General features: G+C 46.0%; 1 protein-coding gene and 1 pseudogene across 1 annotated transcript; both read right to left on the bottom strand.

Annotated features, from left to right (window-relative positions):
* Positions 1–4788: 4788 nt before the first annotated feature.
* Positions 4789–5980, bottom strand: LOC136510468 (uncharacterized; annotated as a pseudogene).
* An 897-nt stretch (positions 5981–6877) lies between these two features.
* Positions 6878–16497, bottom strand: LOC136510467 (putative wall-associated receptor kinase-like 16). The gene is made up of 3 exons (XM_066504899.1): positions 15798–16497; positions 13380–13523; positions 6878–8082 (listed from the first exon to the last, which is right to left on the bottom strand). The coding sequence occupies exons 1-3, from the start codon at positions 16495–16497 to the stop codon at positions 6878–6880; spliced, it is 2049 nt and encodes a 682-aa protein (XP_066360996.1).
* Between the last annotated feature and the right edge of the window lie 1950 nt (positions 16498–18447).

Here is an 18447-nt window from a genome sequence, read left to right as displayed (position 1 = left end):
ATCACGCTTTTGGGCCGCACCCCACGTGACAGAGGCGAGTTGTTTGCTACCAGTGGACATGAACCTGACCATACCCCCAGTAGTGCCAGCCCTCAAACTCCTCAAGACGTGTCGGACGAGCCCGTACAACCCTATAGTGTTGGGTCAGTCCTCTAAGAGATTCACTAGGGACCATTCTGTCGACAATCCATGCAATAAGAGTAGCAAGACTCATTCCATTGATGAAACCCTTGATGACCTGAGCGACGTTATCAGGACTACTAGGAAGCGCCAGGGCTGTGAAGACTCACTATACAAAGAGGAGATAGCCCAAGTAAAGCAGATTTTTGAGGAAGATGGTTACAACGAGCATGATGTAGTCTTCATGCAAGCCCTTAATCTTTGCCTCAACAAGTATTGACGCCGTGCGTTTCTTGATCTGAAAAGTAAGGAGGGCCAGCTGAACTGGGTGAAGGTGTCCTGGGACTTTGCTGCCCTCAACTCGAAGTGATCCTGAGCATCGTTCCTCCTGAGGCTGCTTTAGATGTTTTACTTTTCCAGCATGAGTTTGTTCAGTTGTCTGCGGACCTTGTGATCATTTCATTTGTAATGTTTGTTGTAATAAGAACCTTTGCTGAGAACTATTTTTTTCTATGTTTGCGGTTCAAATAAACTGTGTGTGTGCAGATTGGAACCAAATCTATGTACTGGTTTAATGGAATGTCATGTTTTCTTGTTGGACATAAGGTTGACAACTAATTGATTGTGCAGATTGGAACCAAATCATCATTTTGTTCATTCGGAGCTGATCCAAGGTGACATTTGTATCGAAGGTATGTTATGGTTCAGTTGTTGGTGGTTGTTGTTTATTAGTTCGATTTCTAATATAGGGTCTCATATCTTTCTTGTTTGTATGGTTTGAAAACTTGCAGATGAGCACCTCTAAGGACTCGTCAAGTAGCGACAGTTCCTCTCAGGGAAGGGAGTTGCTAGACTTGGTGTTCGCAGCTGTCCTAGTGAGAAGGTTGAAATCCTTGCTGGTGAATCAAAGTATTCCGGTAAATCCTCCTTGCCCCATACCCACGCTTACAGGCGCGCAATGGATGCAACAAATTCTGCATAACCCAACAGCATGTGAAGAAAATTTGCGCATGTCACGTGATGCATTCATGCAATTGCATAACATGTTGCTGCCATTTGGCCTGCCATGTATAGATAAATGTAATTCCATTGAAGCTTTAGGTATGTATGTCTGGACTTGTGCCCACCAGTCTACTGCTAGGGAATGCAAATATAGATTTAAATGGTCCTTAGATACAGTTAGTAGAAAGGTAACTGAAGTAGCACATGTTATGTATAGGTGGGCATAAACTATTCTAGTTCCAGCAGATAGGCACTATGGACGAGTGAGCCAAACACTTAAGAAATATGCACCATGGTTTGATGGATGCATAGGTGCTATAGATGGCACTCACATAGAGGTGGAGGTTAACCACGAAGCCAAAGCTGACTTCATTAATAGGAAAGGAGAAACATCAATAAATGTTTGCGCCATTGTGGATATGAATGGCCACTTCACCTTTGTTGGTGTCGGGAAGGCGAGGGTGTGTCATGACATGGCGGTCCTAAAGGGCTGTCAGAAACATGCACGGTTCCCACATCCACCAGCAGGTTCGTGATGACTTCCAATTGAAATTGATGCAGCATGTGCGTAGGTACTTGGCTGGATATTGTTGGCACTAAATGTGTAATTACTTGAATTGTTGTAGGTCGATACTACCTAGAAGACGCGGGATACATGGAGCAGGTACCATCAGAACGAGTTTAGGGGAGTAAACTTGAGGAGGTTAGTCCATGAGGAGAAATTTAACTTCATTCATGCGGGGCTGCGCAATATCATTGATCGTAGATTTGGGGTTGTGAAAGAAAGGTGGCATATTCTGGAAAAGGTTCCATACTTCAAAAGGTAAAAGCAAGCGATGATTATCATATCATGCTTTGCAATAGATAATTATTTATGGCCGCGTACGCATGGAGCTGATCCACCGTCGTATCCTATGTCGGAGTGGGTGGATGGCAATCATGACACTGATATTGGTGTAGTGAGAGATTGGATATCAACTATTATGTGGAGTGCATGATGACTGTCGAAAGGTGATGCAATTAACCTACTTGAGTACTTCAATTGAAGCTAGGTGTTTCTAGTATATGCAGTTTGTGTGACACTTGTACTGCTTGCAGGAGTTGGATGAAGACGAACGGTGTATGTGCAGCTGCAGATTGCACATATGTGTGCAGTTTGGTTAGTGGCTTGATGAAGTCCACAAGTTTTGTATATGTTGCATATATGCCTAATTTGTTAACCATAGTGTTATGTTGTAATCTGTTGTTGTATGGACTGCACAATTGGAATAGCATTTGTTGTATGTACGTAAGGACAAGTGAAGGCTTGAGAATTGATAGTTATGAACTAGCCATGGACTGGTATTAGCCTGTAGGAGGCTGTTATTTGTTGTTAGGATTCATTATGTGATGTAAAGAACCAGAATTGGCTTGTAGTTTGGCGCCATAGTATGAATTGTTGTTGTTGGCGTCATTTTTTATGTTTGAATTTGAAATAGCTAATCAGCCGATTTAAAATGGCTAAGGCTGGCTGGCTGCTGGATGCAGGGTTTGGCTGGCTGGTCCAGCACCAGCGCCAGCCAGAAAATCTAGCCCTACCGAACAGGCTGCAGATCAATGAGATACATGCCTAACTTCCAAGGACTTGCATCTTTGAACTCATATTTGAAAACTAATCCATGGAATGCGTGGAACATACCAAAGAACAACACAAAAATCTAACCTCAAAGATGTCTGTTGTCCGATCTCGCCTAAATAAGCAAGACTTTCTTCATCGATATCAATCTCTTCCACTTGTGCTCGGATTGCCAATATTTGTAAAGGTCAATGAACAAAGATTAATGCAAATTCTAGACAGGAAGAATCCTACATAAATTATGCCCAAAATAAGTAAGAACCGGCTAGCACCCAGCCAATTCGAATTGTTTTAACAGCAGCGGCTCATTCAAAATCAAAAAAATGGCCCCAACAACAACATCCATTCGACCATGGCGCCAACCCACAAAGCAGTTTTGGTACTTCAAAACACAATTGCAATCACAATACAAATAAAACCATGCATGTGACATGGTAATAACACTCAACTCACAAGTAGTTACCTAGCAGTTCATTAACCTTAACTAGTCCCTACATGCATACAACAACTTACAGTCCATTTGTAGTTCATAGCAAACATTGCATGAACCTTCACTTCTCCCTACATACAAACAACTCATGAGAGTCAATTGTCCACTCTTTACAACAAAAGAATACAACAGAGCTAATGCGTTAGCAAATTAGGCATATATGTAACATATACAAAACTAGTGCACTTCGCAGAAGCCACTAAGCAAACTGCACAGATACGTGCAATCTGCAGCTGCACATACACCGTCCGCCGTGGTCCATCATCCTGCAGGCAGTACAAGTGTCAAACCAACTGCATACTAGACAAACCTAACTTCAATTGACAGACTCAACTAAGTTCATTACTTCACCTTTAGGCAGGTAATGCTGCACCCCACATAACCGTTGAGATCCAATCCCTCACTACACCAATCGCAGTTTCGCGATTCGCCTCCACCCACTACGACATAGGATACATCGGTGGATGAGCTCCATGCGTACGCAGCCACAAGTAATTATCCATTGCAAAGCATGATATGATAATCATCGCTTGCTTATCCCTTCTAAAGTACGGCACCTTTTCCAGAATATGTCACCTTTCTTTCAAAACCCTAAATCTACGTTCAATGATATTGCGCAGCCCCGCATGAATGTAGTTAAATTTCTCCTCACGGCCTAACGTACTCAAGTTTAGTACCCTAAACTCGTCCTAATGGTACCTTGTGTTATGGAATGGCATCATGTATCCTGCCTCCAACATGTATCCCGAGTCTGCCAGGTAGTATCGACCTACATCAATTGAAGCCATTAAACATTTACTGGCAACAAGGTGCAGCCAACTTCCTACACACATGCAGCATGAATTTCATTTGGAAGTCATCACGAACCTAGTGGTGGATGTGGGAACCATGCATCTCTCTGACATTCCTGTAGTACCGCCATGTCATGACACGCCCCTGCCTTCCCGGCACCGACAAAGGTGAAGCGGCCATCCATATCCACAATGGCGCAAATATTTATTGATGTTTCTCCGTTCCTATTAAAGAAGTCAGCTTTTGCTTCATGGTTAACCTCAACTTCTACATGAGTGCCATCTATAGCACCTATGCATCCATCAAACCATGGTTCATGTTTCTTAAGTGTCTGGCTCACTCGTCCATAGTTCCCATCTGCTGGAACTAGAATTGTTTATGCCCACTTATACATAATATTTGCTACTGCAGTTATCTTTCTACTAACTGTATCTAAGGACCTTTCAAATCTATATTTGCATTCTCTAGCTGCAGACTGGTGGGCACAAGTCCAGACATACATACCTAAAGCTTCAACAGAATCACACTTAGCTGTACTAGGTAGGCCATATGGAAGCAACATGTTATGCAACTGCATGAATGCATCACGTGACATGCGAAAGTTGTCCTTGCATGCAGTTGGGTTATGCAGAATCTATTGCATCCATTGTGCGCGTGTAAGCTTCGGTATGGGGCAAGGAGGATTTATCAGAACACTTTGATTCTCCAGCAAGTACTTCAATTTTGTCAGCAGTGCAGCTACAGACACCCAGTCCAGCAACTCCTTTCCCTAAAATGAACTGTCGCTAGTTGAAGAGTCCTCAGAACTGCTCATCTGCAAGTTCTCAAACCATAGAAACAAGAACGAAATGAGACCATATATTTCAAAGCGAACTAACAAACATCAATCACCAACAACTGAACATAACGTACCTTCGATGCAATTGGCACCTTGGATGAGCTCCTAATGAATATAATATTGATTTGGTTCCAATCTGCACAATGAAATAGTTGTCATCCTTAGGTCCAACAACAGAACAGGACATTCCATGAAACCAATACATAGATTTGGTTCCAATCTGCACACACACAGTTTGTTCCAACCGCAAACATAGACCAAAAAAATAGTTCTCGACAAAGGTTCTTATTACAACAAACATTACAAACTAAATGATCAGCATCACTTCGAGTTGAGGGCAGCAAAGTCCCAGGACACCTTCACCCAGTTCAGCCAGAAACACACGACGGCAATGCTTGTTCAGGCAAAGATTCAGGACTTGCAAGAAGACTACATCATGCTCGCTGTAACCATCTGCCGCCAAAATCTCCTTTACTTGGGCCATCTCCTCTACGTACAGTGTGTCTTCACGGCCCTGGCGCTTCCTAGCACTCCTGATAACGTCGTTCAGGACATCAATGGTGTCATCAATGGAATGAGTCTTGCTACTCTTCTTGCGTGGACTGTCGACGGAATGGTCCCTAGTGAATCTTTTGGAGGACTGACCAACACTACGGGGATGTACGGGCTCGTTCGACAAGTCTTGAGAAGTCTGAGGGCTCTCACTAGGGGGGTATGGTCAGGTTCATGGCCACCTGCAGCAAACAACTCCCCTCTGTCACGTGGGGTGCGTCCCAGAATCGTGATCAGTTGCTGACATCATTGTGGACGTTTGAACCTCTCACGAGCCTTTTGGCTACTTTCCTGCACGTGATACAGTGATGGCCATGTTAGTAATGAGTTAGTGAGAACCTAGCCGGTTAGAAAAGAGGCTACCAAAAGGGTTAAGTTAGTACCCCGGGTCCTTCTCCATACCAAGCAGGATCAGCAGTCACCTCACCAGTAACCGGGTCACGGCCTAGGCTAGTATGGGTCTGACCGTCACGCTAATTAAAATACGCCTGTTTCAGGTCATTGTACTTGTTCTGAAGCGTCTTCTTGTCATACCCGTGGTGTGTGGCCCCGTTGAAGTCACGCACGACATTAGACCACCCGACAGTGGATGGGGTGTTATGGCCCCAGTGGCATAGGTCTTTCTGTTTTTGGACTAGGTCAAGAAACAAGGCGCAGGTTGGGTCATCCCAGGACGCTCCCTGTTTTGACATCTAATGCAATGTACGAAATTCCGTGGAATTATTTACATGGTTGGAATACAAATGGGAAAGAATATGGTAGTAGCAGTGCAAAAACAAACGATTGTGGAAGGAAAATGGGACTTGCCTTTCCGAAATGCTTGCGGCGTTTTGAACGGAGGTTGTAGTGCCTGGCTTCAGGTGGAGAGCACGAAGATGTGGACGACGCTGCCAGTGTGGGCAATGTTCAGCGGCAGCGCATAAACACCTTGCACGGAGATTTAGTACCACAGACCTGAGGCAACAGACAACACAAAGGAGAACAACGTGGTACAATTAGCAACTAATAATTGATTCGTGCAGTGTGTCGAAGATGCAAACTAAAAGAACAAATGCAAAGTGCTCAGGCTCGGTAGCTAGTTTGAAAAAACAAAGCATGATGGTAATAGGAATTTCGTAACTAGTTCATTTCAAGTCTAACAAGCATGGCATGAACACATCAATCCGAACAAGTGTTAAGAGTCCGCATCCCGCCACCTGGAACGGACCTAAACCCTAACTAGGAAGAGCGGGTAACATTCAACAAGTTAGCTTTGATGGCAACTTTGATCTGTCACATAAAGTCTTGCAATGATGATTAAAAAAAGGTTACAGTCGAAGCAAACAACACACACAAACATACCGGCAAGCTAATTAATAATACATATCTTATTGTCTTGTTTTTGTTCCTTGAAAGAAAGATTTAAACTTCTCATTAAAAAAAAGACACAAATAAACGCCCGATAATATTTGTATGTGCACATAGCTTCCTACCGAGGGTACCTTGCAGAATCCACGAACTCTCGTTCCATAGTATAGCTTCTGCTCGTTTCCTCCGTGCTTTGCCCTTCATTAGTCTGTTTCATCATAGAAATACAATTCTCCTCGTTTGTGCCTACAATCATATTATCCTTGCCATACGTCTTGGTTGCATGGAGGCCTTCAAGGACATGTTCCACTTGTCTCATTGTAGGGCGGTCCTCACCTCCTAATTTGATACATGATGCTGCAAGCATTGCAACTTCATGCACTTCTTCGCCCCCCTCCTCTACAACTTGGGGATCTAGTAATTCCGACAGATTTCCTTCAACAAGTAGACTGACAAAATGTGCAACGAGACCATCACCTTTAGAGGATAAATATGAAAATGGTTTCTTCCTAGTGAGTAACTCCACAAGAATGACACCATAGCTGTACACATCACTTTTCTCGGTAAGACGACCTGTGTAGAAGTACATAGGGTCCAAGTATCCTATAGTCCCCTGAACCCTTGTTGTTAACCCTGTTCTATCTGTTGGGATGTACCTAGAAGATCCAAAGTCTGATACCTTTGATGTCAGAGTGTCATCAAGAAGTATGTTACTAGACTTGATATCCCTGTGGATTACTGGGACCAAAACTGACGAGTGAAGATAGGCAAGTGCAATAGCAATTTCAGTTGCGATCCTCAACCGGATGGCCCAAGATATTGATCTTGGTTCGTCGACATGAAGATGGTGATAAAGTGTTCCATTGGAAATAAACTCATAAACCAATAGTGGAACCTCTGTCTCCAAGCAGCAACCAAGAAGTTTAACAACATTCCTATGATTGATCTGCGATAAAATAGCTACCTCATTTATAAACTCATCTATTTCTTTTTGAACTGCTATTTTGGACTTCTTGATGGCTACTACATGCAAGTCTGATAAAATTCCTTTGTAGACTATACCATGCCCTCCACCACCAAGCTCACGAGCTTTGTCAAAGTTGTTTGTTGCCTTTGCTAGCTCATCCACTGTTATTATCATTCTTTCTGCAATATCTGCTTGTTGGGATACCAATTGTTGCAACAATTGTCCACGATTTTGCTTGAAAAACTTACGTTTTAACATCACTTTCCGCCTATGTTTCAACTTATGTGCCATGAATATCGAAATGGCAACCAAAACTATGAGGGATGCCCCACTACCAATCCCAATGCCAATGCTTAGACCTGAAAATGTTTAGGCAATATTTGCTATTACTTACTTCCACTAATCAAATTTAGATAAATGCCACAAATTTATGCCAAAAAAATTACAGCAAACTTTATATGTGGTCACACAATATAAACATTTTCACCTCTTTTGGTCACGGATAAACATTTTCCATACTCTGATTTTTCTTAGAAAAATAATAGTTTGATATGTGCTAGCTCATCATAAGTTGAAAAGGTAAAATGTTGTTTCAACGGACATAATTCTTTATTTCATTCATATGAGTAAACGATTTATGTATAGATAATTAATTAATTCGATGACTACTATTTGTGCACATAATATAACTGCCTGATGTGGCAGAGTTGTGTTAAGATATAACAAGCTAGTAACTATTCCGAAGTTCTTGATGTTCTTTAGCGCTGGTGGTTGGCAGCAGTAATAACTATGATAGTTTTTTATGTTCTTTAGTGCTGGCTGGCAGCCGTAAAAAGGAGGAAATACTTTCAATGCCATCAAAAATTTGACCATTCCCTTGTATGCCATAAAAAAATTCATTTTCCTTATGCCATCAACTCAAATTTCGATCTTCTCCTGTATGCCACTCAATTCCATTCTGCTACAAACAACGCCATTAGATTCAACCCAGAAGTTATTTTTTTTTCTCGTTTTGCCCTCATTCACAGCTAGCCTATGGCTGACTTGTCCTCCTTGCGGCTGCTTGTCCTTCTAACATCCGACCCAAAACGATCAATTTTTCTCCAATCAGTGAGGACGACAGATAAATTGAGTTGAGGAAATCAAGCAGATGGCGGCGGTCTAAGGTTTGGGTGAGCGGTCGGCGCATGGGGCTGTCAAGCGCTCCAGTTGCGTGATGCGGTGGGAGCTCTTGATTGCTTAGGTCCAGTATGTATGAATATGTAACCTAAACATGTGGTCAACTTTCATTGCCATCGTGTTAACCAAATGGGAAATGCATTATGAGGCCCCCTTAATTTTGCTTTGCGTAATCTATATGGACCGACTATTTTATTATTATTGTAGTTAATGAAGTCTGATTATTGATGTATGAAAATTAACTATTCAAGTCTAATTATTAACATAGAGATGCGTATGTGTTTCTTTAGTTCCAACTACCTAGCATGCACGAAATCTAATGGCATATAAGGAAATAAGCCAACAATATATATTCCAGGGTAAAAGTGTCTTTTCCTCACTAAAATACTCCCTCCGCAATGACCCAGGAGCAGTAAACAACGCCGATTTGCATTTAAGGCAAGGAGCAGCCAAGGAGTCGCAGCCAATGAACAGCCAAGGAACAATAAATGCAGACAAGAAGCAGCCAATGAGCACCAAATGCGCAGCACGTACGAGAAGCCAAACCCGTGGTCCCAGACTAATACGAAGGAGACTTTTGGAAAAAAATATTTTTGCTTAGATGAAGGAGATAAATGGACGGAGTGAGTAGCATTGAACTAACAGCTAAACACACATAATGGAATATAGAGGAAGGAAAATTTAAGTTGATGGCATAGAAGGGAAAAGAAAAATTTTGATGGCATAAAAGGAAATTGTTAAAATTTTGATGGCATCTCAGAAATTTCCTGAGATGAATGAATTATATATGTGATATGCTTGGACAGAGGTATCAAAGTTAATGAGCCTTTTACCTATGTGCCATTATGAAAGATGCTCTAGGCCTACAAGCCACTAAAAAGTTTGAATGCACTCTGGTGCCATGACGCTAAACTTTCTTGCCTTCCACGCCATTCCGTCCATCTTTTGTTAGGTTTCCACCGTTAGCCCTGGCATGCGGGCCCAACCATTGACGATACCTACAATACCCTTCTTTCTCTAGCCGGTGGGGCGAAGCCGTAAGTGACCTAGTCACCGTCTTCCTCCTCATCCTGTCATCTTCCTCTACCTTCATCTTATCCAAAAACAGGCCTACGACGGTGGCTCGGCAGGCGTGGCTTGCGTGAGCGTCGGCACGTGGCCGACCTGGAGGGCAGCGACGGATGCGCGCGGCGAGACGAGTCCACCCCGAGCCCGATGCTAGACGCGCGTAGCTCGCCGCCGGCCGTGTGTGGCTCCTCGGCTCCAGTCGTGCCCCTGCGCGCCCCGCTGCTAGAGCCCGCTGCCCGCGCGACCACGCCACAAGAGCCCACGTGGACTTCGCCACAGACCTCGCCCATCTCCACCGCGGTTGCGGCGCCTCAGCCGTGCGCCCCGCCGTCGGCTGCGCGCCCCCACCACCGTGTGCTTCGGCCAGTCCAGACGAGCGAGCGAGTGAAGCCGCCGTGGCCACGCCGCCGCGCAACAGGGAGAGGAGAGAGAGCAAAGTCACGGGGCACGGCAGCGCCGCCGCAACCACCATGGCAGCTCTCTGGAGCTTCACCGTTTTCTAATCCAAGACCATGGGGAGGGAGAGGAGGGCAAGGGGGTTCCGATGGACTACCTACCTTGGTCGATTATAGCTCAGGGATAGAGATCGACAGAGCGCCGCCGCAACCACCATGGCTGGCGAGCAGAGCTCGCAGCGCCACCGTGTTCCACTGCCTGCAGCCGTCCTCGGCCCCAACCAAAACCGCTGCCGACTTCGCCTTCTTCTCCTCTGCGCCAAGCGCTTGCTAGCCGAAGCCGTCCTCCATCGTTCACTGCTGCGCACACGTGCCCGCCATGGCCGTGCTCGAGCAGAGCTCCGGCCGCTGCACGAGGAAGCCTGTGGCGAGCCCGCTCTACGTCGTCTCCGCCCTGCCGTCCACAAGGACCACCTAGCCTGCCTCACTGCGCGTGTGCCGCTCCATTCCCTGGGTCGTGGTCGCCGCCACGGGCCACTGTCGCCGGGAGCCACCGCGCAGCGCGTGCAGGTGCCCTGGTGGTCGCGCACCATAGCGTCGGCAGCAGGCTAATAAGCGGAGGATCGCGTTACGGATGTGGTGGAAGGAGCATAGGTTCTGGGTGTTCAACGCCCTCACCGGTCAACTCTTCGGCTACGTCAACGCCACCCAGGAGCTGCTCGCCGCGCGCGGCCTCGCGGTCACCGTCGCCGTCCCATCCGACAACGCCGCGCTGCTCGTGCCGCTGGTCCGTGCATGCCACACGTCACCTTCTCCCCCTCCTATGTGCTCCACCTCGCCATGTCGCACGCCCTCTGTGTAGCCCGGTGACGAAGTGTTCGCGGTGGGCCTGCTGTCGGACGCCGGCGGCATGGCCACGTCGTTTGGGGGCGACCGTGGTGGGAAGCCCACGGTGGCGGCAGCGTGGGTGGCCGTGTTGCTGGACGCGTTCCCGGACGACTCCGTGGTGTACGTCAGCTTCGGGACACAGCGGGCGCTATCACCGGCGTAGGCGGCGTCCGTGGTGGAGCTGCTACGTTCGCGTGGGCTCTGCGGAGCTATCGCCGAACGCGCTGGCATGGAGCTCGGTGGCGTTCGTGTGGGCGGCGAGGACGGGCACCGTGGTGCCGAGTGGGTTCGAGGCGGGCACGGCGTCACGTGGGCTGGTGAACCGCGGGTGGGCACCGCAGGTGGAGGTGCTACGCTACCGCGCCGTGGGCTAGAATTCGGAACTAGAGGTGGCCGCCGCCGGGGTGGCCATGCTAGCGTGGCCCATGGGCGCCGACCAGTTCACGGACACACGACAGCACGGAGGCACGCAGACCTGTGCAGAAGCTGCCCATCCGATCGGATAGAGGAGAGGGAGAAAATAAAATAAGTGAGGAAGAAAAGAAAATGAGAAAATAAATTCCGGAGGGCATTTTAGACTTTTTCCGCTATGGTTTGACACCGTTAGAGGCAAATATGGACGAAATGACGTGGAAGGCAATAAAGTTTAGCGTCGTGGCACCGTCGATGCGGAACCCACGGGATACCCCGCAAGAAAGGGAGAAGATCTAGTCTAACTAGGATTCTTCCCATATAATCCTAGTAGTAATACTACCCTGTAATCCTACTAGGACCCTATATTATAAGCCAACTAGGACTCTTGCCTCCTGGACTATATAAAGGAAGGCAGGGCTCCTTAGATCGGTAGGGCAAGGTAGGAGAAGGTCCCAGAGGAGAACAATTGGACACATTACAATCAATCGAACGCAAAGGCTAATGTCGACTGGACGTAGGGCTATTACTCGATCACGGTCGAGGGCCCGAACCAGGATAAATCGACTGTCTCTTGCGTTAACCGTCGAGTTCTGCATACGCCGAGGCCCGAACAACTGCCCCGGGGACCCCGTGGCAGGCTATCGATGGTGAAACATTGACAGGCACCAGGGTGCGTTCAAACTTTTTAGTGGTCTATAGGTCAAGATCATCTTTCATAATGGCACACAGATAAAAGGCTCAAAGTTAATCGCTTCCTCTGCCACCTTCAATAATACTCCCTCGGTTGAAAAAAATGTCCATCTATTTGTATTCTAAGGCCTTGTTTAGATTGCAAGTTTTTTCACTCTCTCTCCATCACATCAAATCTTTGGACACATGAATGAAGTATTAAATGTAGATAAAAAATAACTAATTACACAGTTTGATTGTAAATTACGAGACGAATCTTTTGAGCCTAGTTAGGCCATGATTGGACAATAATTGTCAAATACAAACGAAAGTGCTACAGTGCCAAATACTGATTCCTAACCCCAATCTAAACCAGGCCTAAGTCAATTCACCTCAAGTTTGACCAACTTTATAGAAAAGATCATTAATATTTACGACGCCAAATAATTACCATTAGATTTATTATAAAGTATATTTTTATAATATATTTATTTGGTGTCGTAAATGTTATTGCTTTTCTCTATACCATTGGTCAAACTTGATGTGTTTGACTTAGGACAAAAATAGATGGATTTTGTTTTTGGACGGAGAGAGTATGAATTTCACCCTCCAGAGCACTAGGATGCCTTTTCAGTTAAATTATGTAGTTTACGATGGAATCTAGATATACCACAATGAGGAAATAATAAATGATATGATTGAACTTCTCGGATGGACAGTACAGTTCAATGTAGATAATTTTGGAAGATAATTTGTAGTGGCGATCTAGACATTAATTCCGGAAAGATTTGAAGATAGTTTGGAGGGTTCTAGCTGAAGGCAACTGAAACAGGTTATAAGGTATTCCCTTCGTCCCGGAAAAAAAAGCGTTCATATATTTTTGTCCGATTAAAAAGCGTTCATACACTTTTTTTTTTTTGGATTATAGGATTATATGAGATAGTATGTATTTAGGCTCTTTGCTAATTCAGGCCTCGAGTCAACCAGAGCACAAGAAGAAAACGAAAAAGAACTCCGAAATGAAAAGTCACGGTTGATCTCACATGTGATCGACTTGACGCAGCCATTGGGCAGGGTGTGATTGCCATGGGTTCCTCGTGGACACCGGCACTCGTATGATCCAGCCAAATTCTTGCACTCGCCAAAGCAAGCGCCTTTTACCTCTGGTAATTCGCACTCGTTGATATCTGTAACCAACAATAAGAACAGGCAAATGTTGAACATTTGATTAGAAAAATATCCCTATTAAAAAGTTGCATGGAACTTCTCTCCCAATCCCTTTAAATATATACTCTAAAACTTGCAACACTCAATGCAAAATTATTGGATGTTAACGTTTAAAAATTGAGAATTCAACAATAATGAAATTTCCAACGCTTGCAAATTTGACACTATCTCAAAGAGAAGAAAAAACTGATTTGCTAACATTTACTAGAGTGTTTTAGTCCTTCCTTTCCCCAACCCCTCCCTCCTCATTTTTTTTGTAAAACCAGCTCTTCGGTGGATTCATGAAAACCCTTACAAAGTTTAGAAATTTTAAAAAATTCTGAAAATTTTACATGTAGAAAGCGGTGGTAGTGAACAAATATGTGAAATTTCAAGATCAAATCCAACTTGGTTTATGAGATAAAAATTAACAAATGTCAAATGAAGTAGCAAAAAGACAAAGACATTGCATATCTTTTACTTCACAATTTGTGAATTTTATACCTCTATACATGCTTTTTATGACTGCTTTCACAATTCACAAAAACTTTGGTTTCTATCTAATATTTTCCCCCTTTTCCTCCTCTCTTCCCTTCTCCTTAATGTACCGCACTAGTGCAGAACAGGTCAATAGTGACGGCCGCTAAGGCTCATTGGCGACGGGTATTATGGTCGTCGCTAAATTTTCGTCGCTAATGACCAAGTCATTGGCGACGAGCGACGAGCATGTGCCCGTCGTTAATGACCCACTTAATAGCGATGAACATTGACAACGCCCGTCGCCAAAGATGAATTTCAAATTAAAAAATCATTTTTTTGCTCTCCCTCCGTGGCTGCTCCGCTTCCCGCCGCCTTGCCTCCGCAGCTCTGCCTCTGCTGCCACCTCCAGCCTCCCGCATCTGCCCCGCCTTCTGCCGTCGCTTTGCCTCCCGCCAGATTTGGGTGGAGGCGACGCCGCCGCCCCACCTCTCACCAGATATGGGAGAAGGAGGCGACGCCACCGCTCTACCTCCGCCGCCACCGCCCCGCCTCCCGCCAGATCTGGGCTGAGGAGGCAATGCCTCCGCTCCGCCTCCCGCCGCTGGTCTGCCACCCTCCGCCGCCACCCTGCCTCCCGCCACCGCCGACCCACCTCTCGCCCTTAGATCCGGGTAGAGGAGGCGGCCCCGCCAAATCAGGGAGGAGAAGGCGGCCCTGCCGCCCTGCCTCCCACCCCCACCGCCGCCACCTTGCCTCCCGCCCCCTCCGCCCGCCGCCAGATTTAGGCGGAGGAGGCGACGCCGCCACCCTACCGCCGTCGCCGCCTTGGCTCCTGCCGTGAGAGAGAGAGGAGGAGGAGGAGGAGGAGGCAAAGGGTACTGGAAGACGGAGGATAAGGATAGGAGTAACGGTGGGCCCCACGCACATGGGGAGCACGCCCTATCCACTCAAAGTTTTCGGGAACGCGCGCGTGCCCACGGAAAAAAGGGCAACAGGTGGTTGCTACCACCGTCACCAATAATGGGAAAAAGCGGCGACATTTTCTGGTGTCGGTCGTCGCCAATGTTGGGGGCACACATTTGCGATGGACGCTCCTATTGTCCGTCGCCTATGGCCTTGCCTTGGCCCCGCAGGACATGTCATAAGTGACGGGCGTATAATTGTCCATGACCTTTGACGTCATTGGCGACGGACATTTAGAGTACATCGCCAATGACTCCGTGGCTAATGTCACATTATGTACTAGTGTCATGTTTAGGGAGATGGTGGCTATGATCAGGCTGACCCGGCTGTGGAGGAGGTTGGTTGTAATGCAGCGGGGGCACCGTTAGGCTTGGTGGCAGGGAACATACGTAGTTTGTGGCAGGGTCATCAAGAAAGAGACGGATAAGCGAGGTGAGGATGATGTGGAGGATTTGGCGGCAAATGCACCGGGTACCACAAGTCGACAAGGTTCAAAAGGGGGAAAATCAGATGTGTGGTCATTCGTGTAACACCTAGCTAGACGACAGTGCCCTACGAAGACCATGGATAAATGGTGCAAGGAAAGAACAAGCTTTTAGTATCAAACAAAGACCAAAACATGCTTTCTTTCAGCTTTACCGGTCCTGTATATATATAGTGTTCTCCACTAAATAGCTGTGTTAAACTAGTAGAATCTTGCTGAATAGTCTTATCTACTAGTTAGGTGCTTCTACTTTGAGAGGGAGTTACTAAACAGGATCAACTTTATGATCCCATTTTTTAACATTGCAGTAACAGAATCGGTTGCTAACCTTGACACCCGCCGGTGATGTAAGGGTTGCCGTCATAGCCGCTCTTGCAGTGGCAGGTGTAGCCGCTCGGGTTCTCCCGCCGGCAGTCACTGAACTCGCTCTTGCAGAGGCGGCCGGCGACATCTCCGGGGCATATCTTGCTGCCGACAGCGGCTGCCACCGCCGGGAGGCCCTGCTTGACCGCCCACCGCAGAACGACGGGGTACCCCAGCCACAGTTCGCTTATGGGCATCTTGCGCCCTAGGACCGCCTCGGTCCACCCCTCCTCGGCGATGTAGGCAGATATGGGCACGGCCGGCGGAGGTTGCTGGATGCTGGTGTTGATCGGTTGTTGGACTTGGATCCGAGTGAAGTGCATCCTCGTCGGCATGCTGTCGCCGGCAATGGGCGCCGCGCAGCAGCCGATGCCGTTGCAGAACTTGGACAGCTTGCCGGCTTTGGCATCGGCGTCGTATATGGCTTGCTGCCCCGATTCGCTGCAGGTGGTGGCGCATCTGCTGATGACGCTCTCCCTGGAGGTGTTGTCCAGGACGCCGACGAGCGTCGCCTCCATGTCGCAGCCGTAGAAGGTGAACTCGTTCCTTGCCGACACCTTGTAGGACCCGCCAGTGTTGTTGACTGCGTCGGGCAAGGTGTTGTTGATGTAGTCGTCGCGGAGGATGCGCAGGGTGGAGTCGTGGGTGGAGATCTCCGTGACCATGCAGCCGCAGCCGATGAGCAGCCGTGGGCCGCCGGGACCAGCCGTGGTGTTGCATGTGAGGTTGAAGCCCGGCCAGGAGCAGTGGGCGGGGCCGATGCCAAAGGGGTACGGCACGCTCACGTTGCCGCAGCTGGTGGCGCAGCCCGGCAACCCTATCGCCGCCGCCGGTGATGCCGCGGCCGTGACCTGCGATGACGTCACCGACACTAGTAGAGCCACTGCTGCTAATGCTGTGGTTAGCGGCGCCATGGACACTTCACTGTCTGTATTCAACCTTGTTGAGGTGGTGCCTAAGCGTTTGGTTCTATTTCTACCCCTACAATGCAACGTGTTCCATGAGATCGTAGATTTCACTGACACGTGATCGTCTAAACTATCCTGATCTCGATCTTGAGAAGCACATGGCGCGCGTATCATGCAGTTTGACTAATTACATTAAAAAAAGGAGTCCAGAGAACTAATCGGTCGTACAGCACTGCACTGGCGGGCTGCACAAGGCATTTTAATGCATCATTAACTACCATTTCGATTGCAATTAAGGGAGATGCTAAAATGCTGCCGACAGATACTCCCTCCGTTCAAAAGCATCCGTCGCCTAAGCGTTGCGTGCAGAGACCAAGGAGCGCTGATGGCCCACGGGCTTTTCCTTATTATTATGGTTAATGTGCGAGCGTCGATTTGTTTCCCCGAGTAAATCTCCGTCTAACGCTGTGATCGCGCGCTCCTTCCTAATCCGCGCGTTCCTTCCTAATCGCGGCCGCCCCCAGAATTCTTTCCCGCGCCTGTAAACTGAGGATAAAAACTCCATTAGCGACCGTAATCAGACGAAAATTCTGGCAGCCAAAATTCAAAACTCAGCGACCAATGCATTTGTCTTTTCATTGGCGCCACTACTCGATCAGTTTAATTTTCAATTTACCGTGGCTCTTTTACCAAAACTAAAAATATATTTGAAAAATTGAAATTTTGAATTTCAAAACTTCGAATAGAATTTTAGGACAGTAAATGATCTAAAATGAAAATGTTGTAAACATCAAAGTTGTAGAATTCATCTATATGTACAACTTTTGTTTTGGTCATCTTTTCATGTGACTTCGTTTGAATAATTTAAAATTTGAATTTCAATAAATGACAACCTCAAACAAACTTTTTAGACACCAAATATTTTGAACTCAAAAAGTCATGAACTAAAAGTTGTAGAACTCATCGAGATCTATAACTTTTGTTTTGGTCATTCCTTCATCCAATAAAGTGTTAGTAAACATTGTTCACAAATCAACATATCTCTCATATAGTTTCATAAACTATGTGAGATTTATGGATTTGTAAACAATATTTAGCAACACTTTGTCTGATGAACAAATGATCAAAATAAAAGTTGTAGATCTTGATGAGTTCTACAACTTTTATTTTTATGACTTTTTGAGTTCAAATCATTTGTGTCTCAAAATCTGTTTGAACCTGTCATTTCTTGAAATTAAAATTTTAAATTGTTCAAACGAAGTCACATGAAAAGAGTGCCAAAATAATAGTAGTAAGAATACAATAACTGGATAGAGCATGATTTTAGAAAATTTTAGGAAAAAAGTCATCATATTTGGAGTTAGTATGAGAGAGAAAGACTACATACAAGTTTTAGCCAGAGATTAAAAAGAGAAATCACACTTGTTCATCACAAGTGTCATGAACAAGTGTGTTTTCTTTTTTTAATCTCTGCCTAAAACTTATAACTGGTCTTTCTTCCTCATATTAACTCCAAATTTAATGATGTTTTGCCTAAATTTTTCTAAAATCATGCTCTATCAATTTATTTTGGTCATCTTGTCATTTGACTTTGTTTGAAAAATTCAAATTTTGAATTAAAAAATGTGGAAACTTGAAACAACGTATTGAAAGAGCGTATGATTTCACCTGAAAAAATCATGAAATAAAAGTTGTAGAGCTCATCAA

This window comes from Miscanthus floridulus, chromosome 16 (assembly GCF_019320115.1).
Source record: "Miscanthus floridulus cultivar M001 chromosome 16, ASM1932011v1, whole genome shotgun sequence".
Classification (NCBI taxonomy): domain Eukaryota; kingdom Viridiplantae; phylum Streptophyta; class Magnoliopsida; order Poales; family Poaceae; genus Miscanthus; species Miscanthus floridulus.
Note: the sequence above shows the minus strand (reverse complement) of the source record. Positions and strands in the feature narration are given on the sequence as shown.

Bases quoted from the DNA above. Each gene is read 5' to 3' on its own strand.
- LOC136510467 (XM_066504899.1), bottom strand. From the start codon at position 16,497: ATGGTCACGGAGATCTCCACCCACGACTCCACCCTGCGCATCCTCCGC. The intron at 13,524-15,797 runs GTTAGCAACCGA...TGTTGGTTACAG, and splicing joins CATCACCGGCGGGTGTCAAG to ATATCAACGAGTGCGAATTA. The intron at 8,083-13,379 runs GTGAGATCAACC...AAACATTTTCAG, and splicing joins CTGCGTCAAGTCGATCACAT to GTCTAAGCATTGGCATTGGG.